We start from the raw sequence: 24,904 nt of genomic DNA, 5'->3' as shown, positions 1-24,904 counted from the left end.
CCCAGTGCAGCCCCCCAGCCGCCGGTCCGTCCGCCCCGTTCCTTGCACCTTCCACCACCATCCCCAAGAGTCATCACCACCCAGCCAGCACCACCACTACACCCCTTCCTTTTAAACCCCCATCTACTCATCTACCACCCCTCCTCTTCCTCTCCAACTAGCAACTCTTCTAGCATAGCACAAAATGTCCAACTCTCTTGACGCTCTCAAGGCGTGAGTACCCCAGCCCCCCCACTGGGTATCAATGACGCGCTGGCGCGCGGCTCGCTGCCGCCGGCGCGACATCTGCCATCCTCGCTCCCACCGTCATTGAACGCTGCTGACACGTTCTTCCTTGCTCCGTCGAATGCCTTCATCTTCACTCCTCTGCACCATCTCCACCCCTCCATGTGCTTCCCGTGACCTCTCGCACCTCCCCACGCCCACGCCCCGCACTCCACCTGTCCGCTGTCACCTCCACCGCCCACGTTTCCCACCATCTCAACCAACAGCACCGGCACCGTTGTCGTCTCCGACTCGGGCGAGTTCGAGTCCATCGCCGCCTACAAGCCCCAGGACGCTACCACCAACCCCTCGCTCATGTGAGTATAGCCTCTGCCGCCGAGATCTGGGGAATTGTCGGCGCGGAGCTGGACGGCCCGCCGGACATAAGCCAGTAGATCCGCTCGGCGAGCGGAGCGCCGAAGAAGCAGCGGCATACTGACATGTCCACCAGCCTCGCTGCCGCCAAGCTCCCGGCCTACGCCAAGATCATTGACGATGCCGTTGCCTACGCCAAGAAGCAGCCTGGGTGAGTCTTGGTCGGACTTGCGGCCCACGCACGTCGTGAAGCCGCTACTCCCGCCATTGCGTCATTCTAACACACCCTCGCAGTGACCTCCAGGCCAAGGCCGACCTTGCTACCGACCGCCTCCTCGTCGAGTTCGGCAAGAACATCCTCAACATTGTCCCCGGCCGTGTCTCGACCGAGGTTGACGCCAAGTACTCGTTCGACACTGAGGCCACCATCAAGAAGGCCCACGAGCTCATTGCCCTCTACAAGGAGCAGGGCATCCACTCGGACCGTGTCCTGATCAAGATTGCCTCGACCTGGGAGGGTATCCAGGCCGCCAAGAAGCTCGAGGCTGAGGGCATCCACTGCAACCTCACCCTCCTCTTCGGCTTCCCCCAGGCCGTTGCCGCCGCCGAGGCCGGTGTCACCCTCATCTCGCCCTTCGTCGGCCGTATCCTCGACTGGTACAAGAAGAACACCGGCCAGGAGTACACTGCCGAGACCGACCCCGGAGTCATCTCGGTCCGCAACATCTACACCTACTACAAGCAGCACGGCTACAAGACCATTGTCATGGGTGCCTCGTTCCGCAACGTTGGCGAGATCAAGGCCCTTGCCGGTGTCGACTACCTCACCATTGCCCCCAAGCTCCTCGAGGAGCTCAAGTCGTCCAACGACCCCGTCCCCAAGCTCCTCTCGATCGAGAAGGCTGGTGCCGAGGACCCCGTCGAGAAGGTTTCGTACATCAACGACGAGCCCTCGTTCCGCTGGGACCTCTTCCAGGACCAGATGGCCTTCGACAAGCTCCACGAGGGCATCCGCGGCTTCGCCAAGGACGGCAACACCCTCAAGGAGCTCATCACCGCCAAGCTCTCCGAGTAAGCGTAGCGCGCGCGCGCGTGTATGCGGTCGTCGCGAGTTGTGCAGAGGCTTGCAGGCTCATTGAGTAGCAGTAGTAGCAGTTGGCAGTAGTAGACAAAATCATCGCAAATTCAGCAGGAGTACTAGACTCCTGTAGCTAATGCAGCGTTGTGACATAAGAGTACAGTAGTACAGTCTAGGTCTATGCGGGAGTGTGTGTTGTATAACTTATGCGCCCAGCACCTGAATGTTCACCACGTCGTGGTCGCCGAGGCGTAGCCGTGTGCCAGTCTCGGTCTCGAACGCGCGGCGGTACGCCGTGCCGTCTGTGGGGGAAAGATCCGGGTTGAATGCCTCGACCGCGACGCTGAGCGGTGTCGTCTTCAACAAGGCCGCAAGGTTGAGGTAGTGCGGGCTGGCGACATAACCAATCGTGATGTTTGCGATCGCGCCGGCGGCCCACTCTGGCTCGCTGGCCGCCGTGGGGCGGAAGTAGTCTTCCAAAGGCCGCGCAGCGGGCGCGTCATCGCCGAGGATCATGCCCGACGCGCCGGCCTTGGCGGCATGGTACGCCTTGATCGCGTTAGAGCAGTTGCCCGTGACGACCAGCATGACGAAGGGCTGTGGCGGGGGCTTGAACGTCTTGGGGTCGGGCTCGGCGCACCCCGCCACGTTCGCCTCGTTGAGCACCAGCCGCGCGGGGGGCGAGTCGACGCCAAAGTGCTCTGCTTGGCGGGACACGTTGAACGGCCGGCCAAACGTCGCCGTCGACATGGGGATCCGGAGCGGCTCCGAGCCGGGCGCCAGCGGCGTGATGGCCGCCGTGACGCGCGCTGGGTCGTGCACGCCGCCCTCGGTGCCCGGCTCGGCAGCCCGCGCCTTGCTGTCCAGCACGTGCACGCGCTGGCCAGACCGCACGCGGTACGTGTTGGCAATGGTCGCGACGTCGTACCCGCGCTGGTCGGTGCGCCAGCGGAGGCCGACGCGCGTGCCCTTGCCAAACGTGTTGTTGATGATCCAGTCGCCGTTGGTCGCCTGCCACACGAGCTCCTTGCCGTGCGCGACCTCGCTCACGTTGTCGTGCTTGTCGTTCGAGATGATTGTCTCGACCAAAAACTGGGGCTGGACCGGCTCGGCGCACGTGCCGAGGTCCCACAGGCTGTTGGCGAGCGGCGAGTCCTCGGCGTCGGCGGACGCCGCGTCAAAGCCAAACACGAGCGACCGCGCATAGTCGTAGTCGTCGCGCGCCTCGATGCCGAGCTTGACGCCCATGTACGACGGTGCGCGGTACGGCGGGCACCAGAGGTCCTCGCCGCGGTGGCGCTGCGAGCGGCCGGCTGCCGCGGTGCGGTTGTGCAGCTCGCGCGGCAGGTGCACCGGGTGGCCCTCGGTCGTGAAGACCGAGCCGAGGGGCTGCTTGGACGGCGGCGCGGCGTCGAACAGGAGGTAGAGGTACTTGAGCGTCTCGGACAGCAGGAACGTCTCCTGCCGGTCGGCGCGCGCACCAGTCACCACGTCCTGCAGGCTCGTGAACCCGCACTTTGCTTTCGTGCGGCGCATGATGTCGTCGAACACGCGCACCCCGACGCGGAGGTAGAACGGGTCGCCCGTCGCCCGGAAGAGGTAGTATGTCGACTCGATAAACTCTGGCCTGCCCGGCCAGCCCGTCCACCCCGGCTCGCGGGACTCGGGGTCCCAGCTCTCCGGGATGGCAGAATACTTGCGCCACAGGTTCCAGAAGACGAGGTGGCCGCGGATCGCGGATTCGAGGTCGCCCCCGAGGACCATGAGCGCGGGGTAGAAGGCGGACAGCGAGTCGATCCATGGCGGCTGGGATGGCGACAGCATCTTGAGGTGGACTGGGCGGTACTGGCGGCGGGGTCAGTTTGCCCAAGTGATAACACAGCACCACCACTCACGATGAACCCGTCGGCGGTGCGCACAAAGTGCTGGATCGCCGCATTGGCGTCATAGTACACGTCAATGAACTTTGGGTCGTCTGGGCGTCGTCAGCACGCCACGCCGAGGTGGCCCACTCACCAAACACAATGCCCGTTTTGAGCGCATACTCGAAGAACGAGTCCATGCCCGCGCCGACGCCGCTAAAGCCCGGCGCAAGCCACTGGCCATGGGACACGCCGATGGCGTTACCCAGCAAATCCGTGCCGAGGACGCGGCGCTTCCACACCGCGAAGAAGGCGCGGCGCGCAGCCGCCTCGTACTTTGGCTCGCCAGTCAAGCGGGACAGCAGGCCAAACTCGAGCGTCAGGCTCCCGGCGCCGGCGGTACACGTCTCGATCGTCTCGGACTTTGCGAGCCCCTTGCGGAGGTTGATCCGGGCCCACGGCAGGCCGGTGGGCGAGTCGAAGGCCGGCATCATGCGGTCTGCGAGGTCGCGCGCGAGCTGGAGGATGCGCTTCGCGTGGCGCTTGGCGTCGACTTCGCCGTTAAGACCTAAAAACTCGGCCTGCAGCTTGGGCGGGGCCGGCAGGCGCTCGAGGAACTGGTACGTGCTTATCAGGGCGCCGAGGGGGCGGATCGTCATTTCGAACACCTGCACCTTGACGTCCTGGTCGAAGCTGACGGAGGTTGCGACGCGCTCGACGGCGTCGGCAAACGCCTCGGGATACAGGTCGGGCAGGGACGGCAGCACGTCGACGAGCGTGAGCGAGCAGTTGGCGGCAATGTCCATGATCCCGATGTCGTTCTTGTCCGCCGTGAAGCGCGACATTGGCGCGCACGACAGCGGCCGGACCTCGTCGTGCGGGTATCCGTAGGCCATGTAGCTGTCGAACCCGTGTTTGAATGCCTGAGCGGGGGTCAGCTGCTGGAGACGGACAACGGGGACGCTAGCAAGCAACCCACCGCTCGTGTGGCCTCGCGGTACGACGCGCGCTCGGCGTCCGAGAGCGCATGCGCCGCTATGCAGCCCACTAGGAGGGGCACTATCAGCGCCGTCCAGCTCCGCATTACTTGTGTTGCGGCGCGGCGGCAGGCTTGAGAGGAGGGGGAGATGAAAGTCGACAAGACAAAGACAATTAACTTAGGCACTGACTGTGATGCGACGTGTTCGTCGCGGAAATCCCGGGGCACCGCGCGGCGCCATGTCGCGGGAGTCACCGACACGCCGTAGGTTGGCCGTAGGTTCGGTGTGATGCCATCTCGTCTCGTCTGACATGCATGTGCGGTGCAAGTAGTCCTCCCGCGTAGCAGCAGCAGCGCACACGAGCAACAAGCAACAAACGCAAAGAAACACTAATAATGCATATGCGGCTACTGTACGTCGTAGCGCCGGGCTGGCCTGCCCGCCCAAAAAAGTCCAAGTCGCAAAAATCCCAGTGTCGTTCTCGTATCATCGTCGTGATGGTTGTGTTCGTGTTTGTGTGGTGGGTAGTGTAATGAAGTGGTATGGCACTGGGCCAAGCACTGTCGCCGCGTCTCGCCTCGCTCCGCTCGGCGCGCCGCGCCGCGCTCCTCACTGCCAGAACGGCTGCGAGCGGTGGTCGCAGGCGGCAATGACAATGTCGTACTCTGACCGCGCAGAGTGCTCGTACCCAGACCCGGGGTACGCCTCGTCGATGCACTGGGCACAGAGGACTGAGTGTGCGTCAGTGGGGGAACATGGCTGGCAGAGCGCTGGCGGGACTCACGCATCGCTCGCCGTCCGTCGTCGTTGCAGAGCGGGTGGGCGTCCTCGCCGCCGAGCTTGGGCGCGGCAAAGGTCACAAAGTCGCACTCTGCGCTGCAGGCGTTGTCGAGCACCGACTCGGTGTTGTCCGTCACGAGGTTGGGCGCTGCGAGGCGGCCGTCAGCGCCTGTGCCGGCCGGGATACGGGGCCACGACAACGTACCGGCCATGACGGAGGCGGCGAGGGCGAGGGCGGCGACGATCGCAAACTTCATTATTGTTGTGGCGACGAGACTAGTGTGATGGGCAAAACGACAATCAAGCAGCCAGTGCTATCTCTGTTGGGGGTGTGCGTGTGTGCTGCATGCATGTCTCATTCGCCTTTTGTGTTTATAGGGCTGATGGTTGTGGTGCTGGCTGTCCTTGGCCGGCGAGAGGAGCTGCAGCAGGACCACGGCGAAGGGTCGACGAGATGCCATCAATCAAATTGCATTGTAGTTGCCGACAGGACAGGTCAACCGAGAAGAGGCACAAATGGAGGCGTTCGAGGTGGCGTCCAGTCCCCGGCGAAGTCGGCGAGAGGCAGGTGACCTGGGCAATGCACTACCTGGCCGGCCAGGGTGGGCAGGCAGACAGGGCTATCGAGACATTCTGGTCTGGCCAAGGGCTCCAACTCTGGCAACTTGCCCTCTGCAGGATCCTGGGCACAAAATGCAAAAGGCAAGCTAGTGGCGGTGGCGTACGCGGAAGGCAAGACTGCTAAGCAGGCAGGCAGTCAGACTTGTTCCTCAAGGTTTGGCTCAAAGTAGCTTGCCCTGCAACGGCCTTTCCTGCAAGCACACGTTCTAGATTCCAGCCAGCAGGCTGTAGGCTGCATTCACGGGAGCTCTGCATTGACGGGAATCGAGCATTCATGGGGGTTTGTGCGAGCTGCAGATGGGTGGACCGCGGCGGCCGCGGCGGCGTCTGTTGATGGATGGATGCCTGGAGGGGCAAGATGGCGTCGTGTGCTCGCCCACCTGCAGCTTCCAGCCTGCAGCCTGCAGCTTCCAGATCCACCGCGTCCACAGCCCACCCACCCACAATGGAGCAATCAGTCGCAATCGCCGCATTTGCGGACCGACGGAAATCGCAATCTGTCGTGAGTGAGTGAGCAAGAGTGATAGGCACAGAGCACCCAGAACGCATCGGCATCGCACCGGCCACCGCTCGGCACACGCCCCGTGCACCCACCCACTCATCGGTATTAAAACTAGCATCAGCCCAAGAGGCATCTACAACGAAACGCGCGTGTCGCTTAGAGCGAGACGGCGGCGCCGACGACGGCCGAGATGACCATGGCGGCGACGGCAGCGGCGGGGATGGGGGCGTTGAGGCCGGCGGCGGCGGGCTTGGCGGAGGCCGAGGCGGTCGCGTTCTTCGCGGCCGACGACGAGGCAGCCGCGGCGGACGACTTGGCGCCCGAGGCAGAGCCCGAGGCAGCGGCAGCCGAGCCCGACGCGGAGGCGTGCGACGACGAGCCGGCGGAGGGGGCGGCGGCGGCCGACGAAGGCGCAGCGGCGCCAGAGGCCGACGTGTGCGACGCCGAGGCGGTGGGGGCGGCCGAGGCGCCCGAGGGGGCAGCGGACGAGGCGTCGGCACCGGCCGACGAGCCGGCGTCGGTGGCAGCGGCCGAGGCGTCAGCCGACGAGGCGGCGACGGCGTCGGTGCCCGAGGCGGCGGCGGCGTCGGTGGTGGTGCTAGAGGTCGTCGTCAGCAGGCCAAAGGGGAGGGTGCGACGCCGACGCCGGCGGGCGTGACCGTGGCACACGAGCGAGCGGTAGACTCACGACTGGGCGACAGCGACTGCGAGTGTGTCAGTTTTGTTTGAGGCAGGCAGGCAGCAGAGCCACACTCACGGGTCGCGAGGGCGAGGACGACGGTGGTACGGGCGAGCATCTTGTTTGTTGGCAGAGGTGTTCTTTCGATGGGGGAAAGGTGCGCTCGCAGGCCTCGCACGCGCCGTCTTATACTGGGCGAGCGAGCGCGAGGAAGCATGCACGAGGGCGCGTAAGTACACAGCTATGCAGGCAGGCAGGCAGGCAGCCACAACGCGCACCGCGCACGATGCTCGCTCGTGCGACGCAGCCCACGCGCGGACCATCCCCAAGACGTTTCGAGTCGTCATTCCACCCCAACATGGCCAACGGCCAGCCAGCCTGGGTCTAGTGGCTTTGGCCCGATCTGGACGAGCAGGTGTGCAGTGTGAGGAGGGAGGGCGCGGGCCCGCGCGCGCGCAAAGGAGCATGAAGGCTGCGGCACGGCGTCTGCGCCGCGGCACGTACCCTGCACAACAAGGAAGCAAGCACGCCCGCGCCGCAGCTGGTGGCCTGCGCGTCGAGTCGCGAGTCGCGAGTCGAGAGCCACACGGCGCCCATGGCGACATCGGACGCGAGGATTGCACTAGGCTTCTGGCTGTGCGCGACCACGTCTGCGCGGGGGCATTGTCGTGCGCCGCCGCGGCATGTTGACAAACATCTACCACTGCGTCTCTGTCGCCCGCGCGCACAAGCACGCACGCGTACGTAGGTCGCCTCGTCGCAGAAGCCGCGGGGCGGTGCACTACGGCGCCGTGGTGGAATGCAGTAGCCCCTACGGTACGGTACGGATGGCTCGGCTCGGCAGCGCCAGCCAGCCAGCGCGAGCGACGGACAGACAATACTCACGGTACCCACGGCGGCATGGCACCACGGCGGCTCGCGCGCAACAACGTTTATCTGCATGCGCTATGTGCTACTCGCGTCGTGTGTGTACGTACGTTTCTTGCACGCGTCTGCCCCTGGCCCCGTGTATGTGCAGCTCGTCCTCCCCTGGCAGGCCAGCAGTGTAGTGCAGTGGGCTGGGCGGCTCGTGTATGCCGCTGCTATGCTGCCTCGCAGTGCAGCTCGCGCTCGCTCCACGCCTCGCGCGCACCCCCGTCGCGGGCCCGTGTATTCGTGTATTTGCCTGTGCGTATGCGGCGAAGCCGAAGATTCGCCGCGGGAGTGGTTGCTTGGTGTGTTGCTGTCGCTGCTCGCTGGTGCTGGTGCTGGTGCTGCTGGCCTCGTCGCACACTTTCTCCTCCTGCAGCCGGCGTCAGCTCGTTCTACTGCACCACAACACACCACACGCACGGAGAAAGGAGGGCCCGGCCCTGCGGATGTCGTCTCGTCCCGGCTGCCTATATATACACTTTGTCTTGTCGGCGGCGCCGTCTCGCCTCGCTTGCTTGCTCCTCTGCTCGCCAATCCCCCTTGCTCCCCTGCCGCCGCGACAATGATGCAGTGGCGCGGCGGCGATCGGAGTGGAACAGAGCTAGTGGGCGATCTCGACCACGGCGGCGGCGCACTTGGCAGGTGCTGCTGCTGTCCGCGCCGAGGCGAGGCAGCGAGCGCCGGCGCGCCGGCAGCAGCACCGCACACCGCATCGCATCTGCGGGGGCCCCGGCCCATTTCCGCCCTGATTATAATTTCAGCAGTGCGACAAGACACTGCATCAATGGTCATTAGTATCACCGCCAGCCCTGTGCTATGGCGCGGGGGCGGTGGGCGGGACATGCAGCCCGAGCCTGAGCGCCGCTGCTGCTAACAATCAAACGATGATGGTCGAGGCCGTCGTCGAGGCGTCGAGGCCCGCCGCGCCATGCCTAGTAGTAGTACAACAATGCACGCTGACGGGCCTCCCGCTGTGGCGTCCCGAAGTGAGTGGTGGCGGCACGATTTCCGAATCGGACCACGGGCGGACTTGGACTCGACTTGGGCTGTAGGCGGCGGCGGACAGTTATGCAGCATGCACCACGCGCCAGCGTCGCCAAAACACTCGGCGAGCCTCGCCAAAAGCACCGCTAGCAGCGAGCTCGCCAAGAGCAGGTCGCTGCGCAGCTCGAGGTCAGCTGGTAACGCCGATCGACAGTTGCAGGGCGACCCAGGCCCGTGGCGCAGGCAGCTCGCCGTGCCGGGCCCCGCACAGCCAGAAACGCACATTTCACAACGCCCAGTGTCCTCTACCCCTCTCTACCCCTTCCCCTGGCTTCCACCCCGCTCACGCCGCCGCCACCACCACGGCGGCCATATGCCGCCATTGTCTATGCGGCACGTGCGTGGGACTGGGCCCCGCGGTCGCGGGCGGGGGAACTGCGGCTGCCGCTGGGCTGCCGATGGGTCGTGTCGGCATCGTACGTCTCCGGGTGGGTTGGGGGTGGGTGGGGGGCTGGGACTGGGGTGGGGGTTGGGACTGGGTGGACGGTGTGGCTGAGGCTTGTGGCTGAGGCTGAGCAATGGGTCACGAGGTTGCGTGAGAGGTAACCAAGCTGAAGCTGGTGCCGGTGCAGCTCATCGTACCCGGCTCGCTCGCTCGCTGGCTGCCCCGCCCCGCCGGTCCTCACGCTCGCGCTGCGCGCTCTCTCGTAGTAGGCACTTCTACATCCATCTATTTGTACATTCCCGCTCTGGGGTTGGCTGGTGTGGCTCTGGGGCTCCTCCTCGCAGTAGTAATGAATGGGCAGTTGGTGATGTTGTACAGGGTACAACAATTTCGTTCTTCTCGAGCAGCTTAGTGCTTCTTGGCCTCGGCGCGCGCCGAGTCGGGCAGGAGGCGGAGCGACTTGTCCGTGATGAGGTGGTGCGCGCACATGTAGATCGAGCCGGAGCAGACGACGGTGACGAGGAACGCGAGGGGGTAGACGTCGACAGGCATGTCTGGGGCGTGCGTGTCAGTGGTGGTGGACAGGGCAAGACAGGTCGGCGCACTCACCACGGAGGTAGCGGCGTTCCTTGCCGGAAGCAGGGGCGCCAGACGCGAAGCGCTTGCTCGTCGCCTGCAGAGGCGTGGCGACGGGGCGGAGGGAACGGGCTGCGGCGCGGGCGAACATCTTAAGGAGGGTGTGGTGTGGTTTTGGTAGCTGAGCTGAGCTGGTAGCTTGGAGCGGTGTGGTTGAGTTGTGTTGGATGGCTGTGTGTGTGCTGGTGAGGAGCAGCTTAGGCGCCTGCAGCACCCGTTAATATACACGCGCGCGCGCACCATGCACTCGGTATCCCCCGGCTGTGTACCACCCATGGGCCGTTCGTGGCCGGTGAGCTCCGTGCATCAGCAGCACAAGGTCGCCTGGAACCGGAGCGATGGTGTCCGACGCGCCACAATCAGCGCGCTCTATTGTGTGGTACACGGCGCTCAGGCACCACTGCCGGCGGTACGGAGGCACTCGGCGGGGGTTTCCGACGCGGCGCTCGCTCACTGTATGCTGTCTCGTCCCACTTCGCCAGGCACATGCATGATGTCCGTTACGCCGCCGCCGCGGCGCACACACAAGTGGGATCAGCGTGGGCTGTGGGCTTGCCCAATCGCCTCGGTGGGATTAGAGGGGAAAGCCACGCCCACCCTGGCGTGGCGCTGTTCTGTGCCGCATGACAATGCGACAATACAAATCCCAGCACGCCGTTTGTATTTCGCCCAGGGACATCTGTAATCTGCCATGCGACGAGTACAGATTGTGCGTGTCCGAGTTCGGCGAGGTGCGGGGTGGTCGTCTGGGCAGGCTACTGATACGCGATGGCCTGCGATACGCGCTGCTTCTCCCGAGGAGCATGACGTCGGTGTCGTCTGCTTGGCAGCCTGGCATGTTCGAGCAGCAGTGAGTCGGCGTCAGGCGGGTTAGTACGCGTGAGTAGCTAGATCGACGCGCGCGCGCACTGACTGGTTTGCATCAATCATCCCATTATTCCACCGTCAGAAGAACACCACCTAAGTCCATCAGGCGCAGACGCCAAAGGCCACAACGGCCACGAGCACCGCGAGCGCCGACACGCCGAGCTGCACGCCGCCGCTAGGCTTGACGGCCGAGACGGACGCCGACGGGGCCGCCGCCGCGCTGCCCGCCGCGTGGCTCGACGACGCACCGCCGGCGTTGTTGCTGAACGGCAGCCCGCCGACGCCGCCGCCGCCAGCCGACGCGGCGGGAGCAGGGGCAGTCGAGGCCGGGGGAGCAGTGGTGCCGCCAGCGCTGGCGCCTCCGCCGCCGACACCGCCCGCGCCGACGCCGACGCCTGCGCCGCCGCTGCTGCCGGCACCAGCACCGCCAGCGACCGTGGGGCTAGCGGTGCTGCCGCCCGCGCCGCCAGCGCCAGTGCCGGCGCTCGGGCTCGCGCCGCTGTCGGGCGCGGGGGACGTGTACTTGGGCCTAAGGAGGGGGTTAGTGACGGGGGCAGGGGGTGGGAGGGGGAGAGAACGCACGCTGCGGCCGCGGAGAGCGTCGTCGGGCCCGTGATCGGCGTGCCGAGCGCCTGGCACGAGGAGCTCAGAACACCGATCGAGCTCGTGAGGTTCGCGACCTGCGTCGGCGTGTACCCGTTCACGCGGCCCAGGCAGTTGTAGCAGTTGAGCATGCCGTTCCAGTTGTCGGGCTGCGAGGGGTGGGGGTTAGCAGTTGCAGGCGGAGGTTCAGACGTCCAGGCGGCGCGCCGAACCCACGTTGCAGATCTGGTTACACTGCTGCGCGTTCGCCTGGCAGTTTGCAAACACATTGTCCCACGAGATGCAGGGCGTCTGGCACTCGGTCGGGTAGGACACGGCGCGGTCGACAAGGTCAAAGTTGCGCACGGCGAGCGCGTAGATGTGGTCGGCGGTATAGTGCGCCGCGGAGGCGAGGGGCACTGGGGTGTTAGCTGGGCTGGGCCACGGCAAGGCGTGCAACAACTCACAAGCAGCGGCGAGCAGCAGCGCGAGCATGGTGAGCGAGCAGGCTGGGGGTGAGGAGAAGAAGAAGAACCTTGCATCGTCACTCCTGCGCGGCGCTTATGTTGTGTGCGTGAGTCGCGGATGCCATACATGCCGCGGTCGGTGGGCACCTAGGCTGTGTGCTGTGCGCGGGTTGTTTCTCGAGCAGGCAGGCGGCAGGGGAATCGAATCGATCTCATGCCCGCGGTCTGCCACTGGGTTGGGGTCATTTGGACCTGCCTGGCCAGCCAAGACTGGGTTGGACAGATTGGGTCGGGTGCCTTAGCACCTGTGCTAGTCACGACCGTTTGCGGGGTCACCTGGCCGCGGCTGCACGTGCGGGTACGGCACACCTGGGTTAAACGAGGAGCAGGCAGCGGAATGAATGGTGGTCACCGCCGTTCATTACCGCGCACAGAGGTTGTTGTTGGGGACGTCGGCGGCGTTGACTTGACTACATACCTTCAAACGTCGCCGAGGTCAGCGCCGACAACAGTCAGCTCGTCAGTCCGCACACCGATCGGGTCAGTCACGTTGGCGCCCGCCCCGCCTCTGCCCTCTTGGCACCCTTGCACAGTCCGAGCTACCGCCCGACCAACCATCGCCCGGCGTGACCCCTGCCGAAAGAAAGCTACGGCACCGCAGGCTCTATTTTGGGCCTGCGCGGGCCCGTTGATCACCGCAGCGCATCTAGGCACTCGACTAAATCCACACAAGCAGTGCGACGACGTCATGACAAGGGACGACACACGACATGTAATTATTCTGCTGGCTGCTTAGTTACAGCGTCACGAGCGTCGAGGCGAGCACGACGACGAACACGGCCGCGAGGGAGAGCGCGTCCTCCGCCGCCGCGCCGGACGACGCGGGCTTGGAGCTGGCGGGTGGCTGTGCGTTGCCGTTGCCTCCGCCACCGCTGGTCGACGCCGGCGCAATGGGGATACCGCCCCCGGGGCCGACAGCGCCGTTCGTGCTGCTGCTGCTGCTGTGGCCGCTCGTCGGGGTCGCTGGCGTCGGCGTCGCGACCGTCAGCCCGGAGAAGAGGTTGGTCGTGGTGGAGCTGGGGTGAGCGGGGGTACATCCGCAGCGGGCACGTACCTCAGCGTCAGAGACGCGATGCTGCCCACGGGTGAGCCGGCGTCGGCGCACGACTTGGCCAGGTTGGTCAGCGACGCCTTGACGTTGTCGATGCCCGTCGCGTTCAGACCGTTGGCCTTGGCCGTGCAGCTGAAGCAGTCGACGACTTGGTTCCAGTTGTATGGCTGCGCGTGGGGGCGTGAGCGTTGCGAAGGACGGGGTCCTTTGTCCCAACAACCACGACGCGACGCGCCAGCTGGCGCGCGCGCCCCGTCGGCCCGAGCCTCCTCACCGTGCAAATCCCAAAGCAGCTCGCCGTGTCGTTGTTCATGCACCCGGTGTAAAGCGAGTCCCACGTCGTGCACGAGCTGAGACACGCGACCGGCTCACCAGAGTTGCCAGCGCCAGTGGCGTACACGACGCCGTTGGTGCCGAGCGATCCGCCGAGGCTGTTCTGGGCACCAGCAGTAGCAGACGCCGACGCCTGGCGGCGGTAGAGCGCAGCAGCGTGCGCGCGAGCCAGGTCGGCACGGTCGGGCGCCGCGAGGGCTGCGGGCTGGTCAGACAGAGCGAGCGGCGAGACGGACGCCAACGTACCGCTCACGGCCGCGAGGACGAGGACGAAGAGGAGCGTGGTGCGGGCGAGCATTGTGTGTGAAGGTGAGAGAGAGAAGAGTCGAGAAGAGAAGAGTGAGCACAGTTGAGTCAGTCAGTCGTGTTGTGGCCCGCTTCAGTGGCGCCGCTGGGGTCGTCGCGCTGCGATCTGTGCGTGTGCGAGGGAGGTGGGTGCCTCGTGCGGAGGAGGCGTCTCGGGATGGAATGCTGGGGAGGGAGCGACTCTGTGCATGCGGCGACGGCGTGGCGTGAAGCACACAACGAACACAACGAGGGATGGGCATGTCTGTCGGTCTTGGTGGCATCCAACAGCAGCGAGCCATCCGCGAGCCTCGAGGATATGGACTTCGGGACGCCCTCAAGCGCCATCTGACGCGCCCCTGCCTGGGGCCTGGGGCCGCACGCGCGCAGGGTGGCGAGCATGTGGAGAGCATGCACGCACCACGACCGCGATTCAAGCATGCCCCATGCACATATGCTCTACTCCACCATAAATGTATGCACCATGACGCAAGCTCGGACCCAGCGCCGGCCAGAAGTTCTCGACCCCATACGACGCCGCCGTCGTGTGTGGCATGTGGCGGGTGCCTCCGAGTCCGCCGACAGTGCCTTGCCATCGGGGTCGGCGTCGGCCTGGGTACGAGTGGCGAGGTGGGCACTACATAGTGCCCATCGAGCATGCATAAAGCAGTAGGGAACATCAGAGAACACCACCCACCCCACACCCAACACAATGTGGTACCAGCTCCTCACGCTCTTACCGTACATCGCCGCACCAGCCCTGTTCAGAGCCTCACCACAGCGCCATTACCGCTCGACCACCACCACCGCCGCCGGCACTTGACCCGGGACGAGGTGCTCTCCCTCGTGCACGAAGCGGCGCGGTACGCCGCGTACGTCGCGCAGGTGCTTGGCCACGCTAACTGCTTCAGACTCGTATACTGCGGCCCCCGCGAAACGTCCGCCTGGGCATGCGGGCCGCACTGTACGGCGCTGGGGAACATCTCCGTCCTCGAGAGCGGGGGCGACCACGGCGCGACGCCCTGGTGTGGGTGTGCGCCTTGGCAAAGCTGACGCCAGGGCTCGTGGCGCATAACGGCAGCTCAACGGTCGTCGTTGTCGCAGGCACGAACCCGCACTCGCTTGCCTCGGTCGCGGACGACCTCGATATCCGGCGCGCGGTGCCGACAGACGACGAGTTCCCCGGGGCGTCAGCGGCAGGCGTGACCCTCCACAAGGGTTTCTACCGTACCTTCCGCCGCTTGGCCCCGGGGGTACGAGAGGGCGTCGTGAGGTCGATCGCGGGGGACGCTGCACAGCACATCCTCGTCGCGGGCCACTCGTTGGGCGGCGCACTGGGCCACCTCCTCGCAGTCCACTTACAGCGAACGCTCCCCCACGCCGAAGTGCACGCGCGGCTGTTCGCGTCCCCGCGTGTGGGAAACAGGCATTGGGCCGACTATGTCGACGCGACGTTTCCCCCAGGACAGAGTCTGCACGTGGTCAACTTTAACGACATGGTGCCGCATCTCCCGCTGCGCGAGTGGGGGTTCCGCCACCCCGCGGGCGAGGTGTGGATCGCCGGTCCCAACAGCGAGAAGTACGTCCTCTGCCATGGCCAGGAGGACGACCACTGCTTTTCGAGCGTCAAGACGCGGGTCACTGGTATGGCCAGGCTCAGGCAGTACGCTGGGCTCGGGGTGCACCTTGGGGGGTATGCGGGCGTCAAGGTGGGGCGGGAGAGCTTGTGCGCGAGGGGGATAGCGGGATAGGCGGAAGAGGTCTGTTACGATGCCGCGAGTCGATGCATCGGAGTGTGGCGATCCAACGGGACGACGATGTCGAGGGGGACCGGACGGTCTGGCGGCAATCTGTGGGCACCAGTCGAGCTTGGCCCTTCCCCAGCACATCTGGCGTACCATGCTGCGCAGGACACTAGCTAGACCCCCGCCAGTCCCATCTCTGTTGCATCTTTAACTAGAGCGGACGCACGAGAAGCAGGGCGTAGGCGATCAGCAGGGGTGCCACATTGACGTTTGAGCCAGAGTCGACGAGGCGAGGGGGTGGTCTCCTCTCCCTCCTCCCCCTCCTCTCCCTCCTCTCCCTCCTCTCCCTCCTCCTCCCCTCCTTCGGCGTTTCCCTCCTCATTCAGGCTATAAGAAACCTCTAACCTGGTCTACCCTCTCCCCCACCTCTCTATCTCTCTCAGACTCTCTCGCCTGTCTTGACTTTGCCCACTCACCACGCTCCTTAAACACACACTCGCTATGCTCGCCCTCCTCCCGGTCCTTTTCCTCGCCGGTAAGTCAGATACCAGCGTCCTCTTAGCATCTGACCCCTCCAGGCACCCTCGCCGCCCCGCATCTCAGGCAGATGCCCACCGTCCCGTCGTCGTGCAGCTCGCAGTGCGCGCCCGTCAACTCGGTCTTCAGCGCCTGCGTGTCGGGCGATACGCAGACGTGTCTGAGCGTGTGCACTGTGAGGTATGATATCTCCCCCCAGCTGACCCCAGCCCTCGACCTTCTCCCAGTTCTCCACCTGCGTCAACTGCGTCGCGGGGGCGGACGGTATCTCGGCCTCGGCCAAGACCCAGCTCCAGCAGGTGCTCGACTCGATGACGAGTGCGTGCGCGCAGCTCAACTCGATGGGCGGCGCGAGGTGCGTGGTGGCGCGTGTGGTGTGGCAGAGAGACGCTGACATTTGCTACTGTAGCGCGCTCGGACTCCCGACTGGCAGTGGCGGCGCTGCTGGCGCCAGCGCGGCCGCTTCTGGCAGCAACGCTACCGGCGCGGGAGCTAGCGTTTCTGGCGCGGGCGCCAACGTCTCTTCTGGGGTCAGCGCCTCTGCCTCTGGCTCTGGCGCCAACTCGTCGGCGGCTGGTGCCTCGGGCGCTGCTTCTGGCGTCGTCTCGGCGGTCGCTGGCGCATCCGGTGGTGCTTCTGGTGCGGGGGCGTCGGGCGGCGCAGCGGCCAGTGGCGGCGGCGCTGGCGGCGCGTCTGCCCCCACCTCGCCGAGCGGCCTCATTACCAACTCTAGTGGGGGCAACCCTTCCGCTGGTGGAATCGTGAGCTATCCATGGCCGCCCCAAGCTGACAGCAGACCCCAGCCAAGGTCACCGGATCTGGTGCCGCGCCGAGCGGTGGCACTACTGCCCAGCCCAACGGCGCCGCCACTGCCACCACCTACACCCCGCTCCTTTTCCTCGGCGCGCTGCTTGCCGCCTTCCTTTAGTACAGTACCGATAATGTCCATAATTATGCCTATGCAGCCTACTGAAGGAGCATGGCGACGATGCCGACCGCGACAAGGGCAGCCGAAGGAGCGAGCTTGTTGGCCGACGACTTGGCGGCGGCGGCAGAGGCGCCAGCCGAGGCGCTGGCGCTTGCCGACACGGGGGCCGACGGGTGGGCAGAGGCGGACTAAGTGTCAGTTTGGGCAGGGGACCACAGCTTACTCCGACGGCACCGGCAACAGGGGTCGAAACGGCACCGACACCGGCGCTGGGGTTCACCACACCAACGCTGGTGCCAGACGCACCAGCGCCAGCGACGGTGCCGACACCTGGGCTGGCCGCACCGGTCGCGGCGGCGCTACCAGCCGCACCGGCAGCTGTGGCAGTGGCCGCGCCAGTTGGTGCCGCACCGACGGTACCAATGGGCGCGCCGGCTGCCGCGCACGCCTGCTCGACGGGGATGAGGGCGTTCTGGACATCGGCGGTGGTCGCGCCCTGCGAGGTGAGGACGCAGGTTGCGCAAGCCTGGAAACCGGAGAAGTTGTTCGGCTGGGAGCAGGGTCAGCAAAGGGAGTACGCTCGGACCTCTGGCCTCCAGACGCGCGGGCCCGGTTGACTCAGGTTGTTGCCATAAACGCACCTGGCACACCTGGAGACACTCGGAGATGGCGCCGGTCTGGCACGCGTTGTAGATGGTGAGGAAGGGAGCACACGACGCGGTGCACGCGGGCGGGATGCCGAGGTCGGAGGGGGTCGCGCTCGGCACGGCCTGGCGCGCGAAGAGGTTGTGGAAGGGGTTGAGCGGGGTTGCGGTGGCGACTGGGGGAGAGTTAGCAGGGAAGCAAGGAAGCGGAGCAGACTCACCGCCAGCGAGGAGGAGGAGGACGGGGAGCATGCTGAGAGAGTGAGGAGGGGAGCTAGAGGAGAAAGGTAGAGAACGTGGGTTAGTGGGCGAGAGTGAGTCGTTGATATCTAAAGTCGAGCCAGCAGCGAGCGGGAAGTTGTGGACGACTCGGCGCACGGCCTGGCGTCGAGTGTACTGACGCCACAAACACGAGGCGAGGAGAATCCGACCTGACTGACCTGACAGTGGAATGAGGACACACGCGCCGCCATCGCCGTCGGCATCTCGGCGGAATGCATGTGCGGTCGTGGCCGGTGGGGGAGTGGTGGGTGGGGGGTGGTTCAAATCTGACAACGCGGTGGCGCAGGTGTCGGTGCCCCGGTGCGAGGGGGCTCAGGCGCCGGCGTTTGGCTTGGGGCTCTCAAAGCAAGTGGTCAAGCAAGTATCACCGCTCGTGACGCGTGTCGCGCCAAGAATCGACAGCGACGCGCACCACTCGGTCGTCCGGTCGCTGTCGCGTCGATGCACCTCAAATCGGCGTGAACGGCATGGAAGAGAGACGGAGTGGCGAATGTGGCATGGCATGTGGCGCGTGCGCCGCCACGCCACCCCGGCCGCCCGCTCGGGCCGCCCCACGCGTCGCCGACGCGTGTAACAGTTGCCCGCTCCGCCCTAGATCCTGCATGCTTGCCAAGATGAGACGGTGAGGGAGAGTGAGTCGGAGGCGAGGACGGTGCCGAGCTCGGCAGGCTTGGCAGTGGGGCACTGGGCGGCTTCTCAAGCGTCTGTTACACATTATAAACGGCATCAACTCTGCCCCTCAAACCGCCGCCATCACCATCAGCCCGAAGGCAAGCAGGCTCAGTAAAGCTGGTGTAGCGAGCACCCCTGCCCCCGACTTCACCGACGCGCTCGGTGCTGCCCCCACCGGGCTGCTCGTCGCCGCCGCCCCACCGTACGGGTTCCCAGCGCCCAAGCCGGTGCCGGTGACGTTGGGCCGCTGGTGCACGGGCCACCCGACGGCGGCACACCCAGCAGCGTACTGCGTGACCGCGGCGTTGATGATGCCCGGGGCGGTGTTGTCGGCCTCGTAGAGGCACACGATGCACATGGCCAGGAGGTCATAGTTGCTTTGCTGTGTGTGAGCGGGGTGTCCACTGGCGACTACATACCACGCAGATTCGCGTGCAGTCTGCCGTTGGTTTCGCCGTGTCGCACTGCCCCAGGATGTTGGTGTACGTTGTGCATGTGTCCACGCACGACGCGGGGATCGCACCCGTGTACTGCGCGAACGAGAGTGGCACTGCGTGAGCTGTGCCCCCGGGGAACAACTTACGGGATAGCAGGAGGACGAAGGCGGTGGCGAGCATGGTCTTTGGAGAGACGAGACAATGGATCCCGAGGCGAGACTGTCCCATATACAAAGCTCGACGGGCCACTCGCGGAGGGGAAGGAGGAAGGCTATTGTCCCACAACAATGCTTGCTCGCTGGTGGTGTTTCAGTTCCTGGGCCCGTTGACAGCCTTTGGAGGACAGCCAAAGTTATTAATTGCCTCCATGACATTGCTGCCACGAGACCACGACACAGATTCCGCATGAAGCAGGAAGGCTCGGTGCCACGAACGGGACGAAACCAACAACAAGACAAAGGTTGCTAGCAGCAGGAGCTGAGCAGCCAGCCGCTGTCAAAGGAACCCCGGCCCCAACAACAACCAACCTCAGAGGGGTGTCTAGTGCATGCAGAATCTACAACCCAACCATCAAAGCCAAGCCAACACACGCTCCCACAAATAAAGCCGACACCCCAACGGCCTTAGCATCAGACTTGTGCACCAGCCACCCCCCGCCCGTAGCAAGCGGCGCGTAGCTGCTCGTGGCCGAGAACGGCGGAAAGCGCGAGATGCTCCCCCCCTCGCCGGGCCCCCGTACCCGCCCCTGCCGCTACCGTAGCCGCTACCTGCCTTCGAGGCGCCGGGGGCATCCGTCCATCCCGCGGCCTTCGCTGTGCCCGACGCTCGGGTAGGCCATGCAGCAGAGACAGAGCCACTTGCCCATGAGCCTTGGGAGGAGCCAGGTGCCCACGAGGCTGGGGAGGAGCCAGTTTCCCACGAGGCGGCTGGGCCAGTGGTGTCCGGGGCCCATGCCGTGCCCGATGCACTTGTTCCCCAGGCCGCAGCGGAACCAGTCTCCGCCCCAGCCGTGGCTTGGACCCAGCTCTCCGACGTCGCTGGCGCGCCCGCCCCTCCCCATGCGCCGCCACCTCCGTCCGTCGAGCCGCCAGTAGTGAAAGCAACCCAGGCGGTCGTCACACCGGGGGGAAGCTGCACGGGGAAGCCGATAGCGGCACACCCCTGCCCGTACGCCACGATAGCGGCGTTGGTCTCGTCGGTGCTGCTCCCCAGCGCGGGATACAGGCACAGCATGCACACTGAAATGTCGGCAAAGTTCCGTTGCTGGGGTCATCAGCCGCTGGCGATACATACAGCTGGCTAGCTCCTTACGAGGCAGATCCGGGAGCAGTCAGGCGTCGGAGTCACGGTTGAGCAGGTGCCCACGATGTTGGTATATGTCCCGCATGATGAGACGCAGCTGGGCGGCAGCGCGCCGCCGTACTGCCGTGGATTGGCGGGGCGGGCTAGTACTGGTGCTAGGAGGGCGAGGGCGAGGAGCATGATGTGTGAGTAGATGGGACACAATGCATCTAGCACACTGGTGGTTATTATACAGGCAGTACGAAGTTTTGCGTTGGGAAAAGTTGCGCGACAGCAGCTATTGTTCATGCCCGGATTCCCTGCTGTAAGTCGAACACAATGCAGCGGCAACCTTCACAGTTACATCGTCCAATAGGTATGTACAGTACTATTCACGGGGGAGTTGTGTGGCTAGAATACGGCCGCCGCAACAACCGCAGCAGCGACCAAAGCGCCTGGGACGACGAGGGCGCCGGCGCCACTGCTATCTGACGGTGGTGATGATGCGTCAGATGCCGGCGCTCCATCCGACTTCGATGGCATGTCCGGCGCGGGTGCTGCCCCTCCCCCCTTCGATGGTGCCTCCGGTGCAGGCGCCGGGCCCCCCCTCGATGGTGCCTCGGGCGCCGAAGGCGCTTCCGACGTCGAGGGCGAGTTGCTAGACGTGCTCTTCTGGGCCGGCACGTTCGACGGCGCCACAACAGCGGGGGCCGAGGAGACCTTCGTGAGCGGCCTCGTCAACGAAGCAGAGCTCCGGAGAGCCTCCTCGACAGTCGTCGCGAGGAGGAGCTCGGTCGCAGTGGTGGTGGGGGAGGAAGGGACACTGGTGGGGCTGGCCTGGGCCAAGTCGAAAGGGACGGCGAGGGTGATCGCGCTCGTCTCCACGCTGCTGCTGCCTGCGCCGCTCGGCACCAAGTCCGTCGCCGACGCGCCGCCATCCTGCCGCACACGGAGGGCGGTAGCGGGCGCTGGTGTCAGTTGACTCTCGTGGGGAGACCTACCCGCTGACACAAGGAGTAGGAGGAGGGTCGTGGCCAGCATTGTGGTGATGTGTGTTTGGGGGGGAGGGGGGAGGAGGGAAAGGACACACGGGTATTTATTGCGCAGCGCCCAGGCCGAAGCGCCACCGATGCAGCAGTGCCCGTCCTTCCATCGATGCAGCAACGTCCGTCCATCCATCTATTGTTAGTGCTTACTTCTTTACCTCGGATTCCGATGGCTGCCGAAGGTCGAGTAGGCCAAAGGAGGTGTAGCTCTGCGTGGGGCTTGAACGTGTGTCCAGCAATAGAACGCCGCGGCGTGCCGAAGGAGATGGGGATGGAGTGCCACTCGCCAGCTTTTCGCGCCATATGCCCCTTCTCATTACTGCCAAAACAAGTCATACGTACAGTACTAGATATATAGATGCATTTTGTGTCTAGAACACGGCGGCAGCAATGACTGCAGCGGCAACCACCGCGCCGGGGACCACGAGCGTGCGGGCGCCGCTGGCCTTCGAGGGCGAGGTGGACGGAAAAGCCGAGTGAGAGTGGCCTGCCATGCTCATTGGGCCCGATGGGCTCGAGGACGCAGACGCAAAGGGGGTCATGGAGCCCATGTTCATCCCCATCCCCGCCATTGATGAGGGCATGGTGCTGGGCACTGACGACGTCGACGGCGCGAGGATGAGCTGCGTGTCGATCGCCGTCAAGGTGACGGTGACCTTCGGCGGAGGGGAGGCAGGACTGGTAGTGGGGGTGGACGAAGCGGGGTCGGACTGGAGGGCGGTGCTGACCACGCTTGAGTCCGAGCTGCTACTCGTGACGATCGACACGTCCGAGGCACTGCCGGTGATGCTTGGCGTGTCCGAGCTGCTCGCGTCCGTGGCCGACACGGCGGACGAGGTGCCGCTGCCGTCCTGCCGGGCATGGAGGGCGACGGAGGAAGCTGGTGTTAGTTGGCTCTCGTGGAGGACCTACCCGCTGACGCAAGGAGGAGGAGGGTGGCGGCCAGCATTGGGGGGGAGGGAGAGGGGTGGTAACGAAAGGCCCCGTACTACATGGCTGGTATTTATGGGTCGAGCGCCACAAAGGAAACAATGCGCAAGGCTACCTTCCGCCTATTGTTCACGCTTCGTGTTTACAGCCATTTCGGGGTGGACTCCGAAGGTCTGGTAGGTGAAAACTACTAGTTGCAGTCATGCATGCACTGTGAAACGTGTGTCCTGTATTTGTGTGAAGACCGACGCCTACCAACGGAGGCCGCATCGCCACACTCCAAGTGCCCGAATCAGCTCCTCGTCACGACCAAAGCAATTCATAGCCACAAACGAAACTGCCAAACCAAATGAACGTATCCGATACAAGCAACCGCTCCACCGTGTATGGGAGCGTGGCCCAATCACCTGTGCACTCAGAGCACAACTGCGGCGACCAGAGCAGCACCGACGAGGCCGACAGGCGCAACGACGGCCCGCGCACCAGACTTGGGCGCAACACTGGTAGCCGCAGCCTTGCTCGTGCTCGCGGTGTTGGCCGCGCCAGCGGCCGAGGTGCCAGACATGGTGGTGCCAGCACTCATGCCCATGCCGCCAGTCATCGTCCCGCCACCGCTGATGGGCATGTTGATCGAGTTGCACCCGGCCGCAATGGCCGCGATGGCGTTGTTGGTCGCGTCGGAGCCGATGCCGAGGGTGGAGTACCAGCACGTGAGGCAGTCTTTGAGGAGGTTGAAGTTTGATTGCTGGTGTCAGCGCTGTCTGGAGACGCATCTTACCGTGCAGGCGTTTGTGCACGCCGACGTGTTGGTGGCCGAGCAGCCCACGACGTTATCCCAGTTCATGCACTTGCTGACGCAGGCCTGCGGCACCGTACCGAGCGGGGATTGGCGGGGGACGAGGCTGGCCGAGGCGGCTGGCGTCAGCTGGGCTTTCTTGGAGACGTACCAGTTGCAGCGAGGAGGATGGCGGCGACACGCATGGTAGTTGTTGATGGGTTGAGGCGGGTGGGTGCAGCAGTGGCATCCACCAACACGGCATTTATCTCTCTGGCCTTGGCATGCAAGCGCCACGAACCGCGGATCTGGAATGCCAGAATGCTAGACACTAAGATCTCATCAACAACTTAGAGATCTGGGCATTCGAGAAGAGATCGCCCACCAATCCTGACGTGACGTGTGCTTGTGTGTGGAACATGATGGGCAGTGGGCGATGCCAGCCACGAAGCGGTGTGCACTGGCGTATGGCACTGCTGGTTGCCAAGACGCGTTAGGCTCGATGGCCCACGAGCGTTATGGTCTACAAGCTGTAGTGTGGCGTGACTTACATGAACTTGGGGCCGACGTACCGGCTGTGCATGCGTCGTACTGTTCGTGGCGGCGACGGGGCAGTGACAGACAGGTGGCACAAACTGGGTGGCACATCATCGTCGATCATCTCAGACGAGCGGCAGCCACACGCCCGAGCTCGCGTGCGTGGCATCACGAACTTGCCCATGATGCAAGCGCACAGCAACCATCCAGCGCGCCCGCAAGTCTGCTAGTGGACGCCATACGAGCATAGCACCCCCCTCCAGCATCGTCGTAACCCACCGCTGCTCGCCTCGAACACGATAACATCTCAAGGCCGCTTAGCTCAGCTGGTTAGAGCATTGTACTAATAACTCGATGGTTATCAGTAATGCAAAGGTCGGCAGTTCGATCCTGTCAGTGGTCAGCGCGTGCGCGAGCACGCAGCTCTTTTGTCTGTCTGCAGCCTTCGCTGCATGCATAAAAACGCACCTGAAGGGAAGGAGGGAGGGGAGGTGTGGGGGTCGGACCTGAGATGCAGATGGAGAGCGGGAGTATTTTGACCTTTTACGTAACACCAAAAAGTTCATTCTGATCCACTTCGATCTGCCTGTCGTCACGGGTTGAGCTCGATAACAACACCACCCACACCCACACACACACGCACCATGGCCGCCGAGTCTAGCGCACCGGCCGCACGCAGGCCACGTAAGAGGAGAAGGAGGCAGGCGTCGTACGCTACGTCGTCGGACGAGAGCGGCGACTCGAGCGACGACGACGAGTCAAGCGACGACGAGGAGGCCAAGGCGGACGGCAAGATGGACGTTGACGGCGCGTCGTCCTCGTCGTCTTCTTCTTCCTCATCGTCCTCTTCAGAATCCTCCAGCTCCGACTCGAGCGACAGCGACTCCGACTCCGACTCCGACAGCGACAGTGACGACGACGCACCACCGCCCAAGCGCGCCGCTGTGCCCGCCGCCGAGGCTGGCCCGTCCCGCCAGCAGCGCACGCAGCAGCGCGGGCCGACCCTCTCGCCCTCCCCTCCCCCACGGGACATCCCCAGCTTCCTCCCCCCCGCTGGCGTGGAGGATACCGAGGCGGACGACAGGCGCGCGCGCTTCAAGCGCGTGTACATGGACCGGCTGGTCGAGGGCTTTGGCGGCGACCTCGAGGCGCTGCGTGCTGTGAGTTGGGGTTGGGGCGGGAGACCCAGGTGTAAATATTGGATGAGCAGCTTGCTGATGCCCCACCCAGTCTGACCCGACGCTCGGCCCTGCACGCCTCCAGCTCCTCATCGACTCGCTCGCGGCCGGCGTCGACGTCTTCGCTGACCCGCGGGCCGGCGGCGTGGACGAGGTTGGCGTCATTCTTAACGACTAGGCGAGGTCGGCACTGTACACTACGAGATCAT

At 64.8% G+C, this 24,904-nt stretch overlaps 13 protein-coding genes and 1 non-coding gene across 14 annotated transcripts; 5 read left to right on the top strand and 9 right to left on the bottom strand.

Moving 5' to 3' along the window:
- The first annotated feature begins 23 nt into the window (after positions 1–23).
- Positions 24–1,814, top strand: tal1 (Transaldolase). The gene is made up of 4 exons (XM_062769657.1): positions 24–213; positions 492–581; positions 716–790; positions 874–1,814. Exons 1-4 carry the CDS (start codon positions 185–187, stop codon positions 1,652–1,654), a joined length of 975 nt encoding a protein of 324 aa, XP_062625641.1. The 5' UTR covers positions 24–184; the 3' UTR covers positions 1,655–1,814.
- A 47-nt stretch (positions 1,815–1,861) lies between these two features.
- On the bottom strand, positions 1,862–5,632 carry mnl1 (ER degradation-enhancing alpha-mannosidase-like protein 1; the record flags this gene model as incomplete). Its single annotated transcript, XM_062769656.1, has 6 exons — positions 5,485–5,632; positions 5,284–5,427; positions 5,113–5,230; positions 3,674–4,482; positions 3,553–3,632; positions 1,862–3,502 (listed from the first exon to the last, which is right to left on the bottom strand). The coding sequence occupies exons 1-6, from the start codon at positions 5,534–5,536 to the stop codon at positions 1,862–1,864; spliced, it is 2,844 nt and encodes a 947-aa protein (XP_062625640.1). The 5' UTR covers positions 5,537–5,632.
- An 866-nt stretch (positions 5,633–6,498) lies between these two features.
- LOC62_02G003134 (uncharacterized protein) lies at positions 6,499–7,357 on the bottom strand. Its single transcript, XM_062769655.1, has 3 exons — positions 7,160–7,357; positions 7,091–7,106; positions 6,499–7,000 (listed from the first exon to the last, which is right to left on the bottom strand). The coding sequence occupies exons 1-3, from the start codon at positions 7,296–7,298 to the stop codon at positions 6,559–6,561; spliced, it is 597 nt and encodes a 198-aa protein (XP_062625639.1). The 5' UTR covers positions 7,299–7,357; the 3' UTR covers positions 6,499–6,558.
- A 2,328-nt stretch (positions 7,358–9,685) lies between these two features.
- On the bottom strand, positions 9,686–10,241 carry LOC62_02G003133 (uncharacterized protein). Its single transcript, XM_062769654.1, has 2 exons — positions 10,032–10,241; positions 9,686–9,976 (listed from the first exon to the last, which is right to left on the bottom strand). The coding sequence occupies exons 1-2, from the start codon at positions 10,147–10,149 to the stop codon at positions 9,831–9,833; spliced, it is 264 nt and encodes an 87-aa protein (XP_062625638.1). The 5' UTR covers positions 10,150–10,241; the 3' UTR covers positions 9,686–9,830.
- A 741-nt stretch (positions 10,242–10,982) lies between these two features.
- On the bottom strand, positions 10,983–12,002 carry LOC62_02G003132 (uncharacterized protein; the record flags this gene model as incomplete). The annotated part of the gene is made up of 4 exons (XM_062769653.1): positions 10,983–11,454; positions 11,508–11,677; positions 11,745–11,926; positions 11,975–12,002. 4 exons carry the CDS (start codon positions 12,000–12,002, stop codon positions 11,028–11,030), a joined length of 807 nt encoding a protein of 268 aa, XP_062625637.1. The 3' UTR covers positions 10,983–11,027.
- Positions 12,003–12,770: 768 nt separating this feature from the next.
- On the bottom strand, positions 12,771–13,716 carry LOC62_02G003131 (uncharacterized protein; the record flags this gene model as incomplete). Its single annotated transcript, XM_062769652.1, has 3 exons — positions 12,771–13,050; positions 13,089–13,252; positions 13,360–13,716. The coding sequence occupies 3 exons, from the start codon at positions 13,714–13,716 to the stop codon at positions 12,771–12,773; spliced, it is 801 nt and encodes a 266-aa protein (XP_062625636.1).
- Positions 13,717–14,415: 699 nt separating this feature from the next.
- On the top strand, positions 14,416–15,454 carry LIP_0 (Lipase; the record flags this gene model as incomplete). The annotated part of the gene is given in 4 exon segments (XM_062769651.1): positions 14,416–14,444; positions 14,462–14,575; positions 14,615–14,734; positions 14,785–15,454. The coding sequence occupies 4 exon segments, from the start codon at positions 14,416–14,418 to the stop codon at positions 15,452–15,454; spliced, it is 933 nt and encodes a 310-aa protein (XP_062625635.1).
- A 363-nt stretch (positions 15,455–15,817) lies between these two features.
- LOC62_02G003129 (uncharacterized protein) lies at positions 15,818–16,913 on the top strand (the record flags this gene model as incomplete). The annotated part of the gene is made up of 5 exons (XM_062769650.1): positions 15,818–15,983; positions 16,027–16,160; positions 16,195–16,340; positions 16,440–16,717; positions 16,789–16,913. Exons 1-5 carry the CDS (start codon positions 15,950–15,952, stop codon positions 16,911–16,913), a joined length of 717 nt encoding a protein of 238 aa, XP_062625634.1. The 5' UTR covers positions 15,818–15,949.
- A 4-nt stretch (positions 16,914–16,917) lies between these two features.
- On the bottom strand, positions 16,918–17,872 carry LOC62_02G003128 (uncharacterized protein). The gene is made up of 4 exons (XM_062769649.1): positions 17,779–17,872; positions 17,555–17,733; positions 17,137–17,463; positions 16,918–17,101 (listed from the first exon to the last, which is right to left on the bottom strand). The coding sequence occupies exons 1-4, from the start codon at positions 17,807–17,809 to the stop codon at positions 16,952–16,954; spliced, it is 687 nt and encodes a 228-aa protein (XP_062625633.1). The 5' UTR covers positions 17,810–17,872; the 3' UTR covers positions 16,918–16,951.
- Positions 17,873–18,578: 706 nt separating this feature from the next.
- On the bottom strand, positions 18,579–19,128 carry LOC62_02G003127 (uncharacterized protein; the record flags this gene model as incomplete). Its single annotated transcript, XM_062769648.1, has 4 exons — positions 18,579–18,628; positions 18,713–18,893; positions 18,931–19,061; positions 19,095–19,128. 4 exons carry the CDS (start codon positions 19,126–19,128, stop codon positions 18,579–18,581), a joined length of 396 nt encoding a protein of 131 aa, XP_062625632.1.
- A 1,512-nt stretch (positions 19,129–20,640) lies between these two features.
- Positions 20,641–21,270, bottom strand: LOC62_02G003126 (uncharacterized protein; the record flags this gene model as incomplete). Its single annotated transcript, XM_062769647.1, has 2 exons — positions 20,641–21,197; positions 21,231–21,270. 2 exons carry the CDS (start codon positions 21,268–21,270, stop codon positions 20,641–20,643), a joined length of 597 nt encoding a protein of 198 aa, XP_062625631.1.
- A 376-nt stretch (positions 21,271–21,646) lies between these two features.
- LOC62_02G003125 (uncharacterized protein) lies at positions 21,647–23,186 on the bottom strand (the record flags this gene model as incomplete). Its single annotated transcript, XM_062769646.1, has 3 exons — positions 21,647–22,155; positions 22,689–22,925; positions 23,153–23,186. The coding sequence occupies 3 exons, from the start codon at positions 23,184–23,186 to the stop codon at positions 21,647–21,649; spliced, it is 780 nt and encodes a 259-aa protein (XP_062625630.1).
- A 642-nt stretch (positions 23,187–23,828) lies between these two features.
- On the top strand, positions 23,829–23,920 carry LOC62_02G003124. The gene is given in 2 exon segments: positions 23,829–23,866; positions 23,885–23,920. It is a non-coding gene; the product is annotated as a tRNA-Ile (tRNA).
- A 241-nt stretch (positions 23,921–24,161) lies between these two features.
- Positions 24,162–24,873, top strand: LOC62_02G003123 (uncharacterized protein; the record flags this gene model as incomplete). Its single annotated transcript, XM_062769645.1, is given in 4 exon segments — positions 24,162–24,426; positions 24,477–24,484; positions 24,498–24,677; positions 24,748–24,873. 4 exon segments carry the CDS (start codon positions 24,162–24,164, stop codon positions 24,871–24,873), a joined length of 579 nt encoding a protein of 192 aa, XP_062625629.1.
- Positions 24,874–24,904: the final 31 nt, after the last annotated feature.

This window comes from Vanrija pseudolonga, chromosome 2, assembly GCF_020906515.1.
Source record: "Vanrija pseudolonga chromosome 2, complete sequence".
Lineage (NCBI taxonomy): Eukaryota > Fungi > Basidiomycota > Tremellomycetes > Trichosporonales > Trichosporonaceae > Vanrija > Vanrija pseudolonga.
Note: the sequence above shows the minus strand (reverse complement) of the source record. Positions and strands in the feature narration are given on the sequence as shown.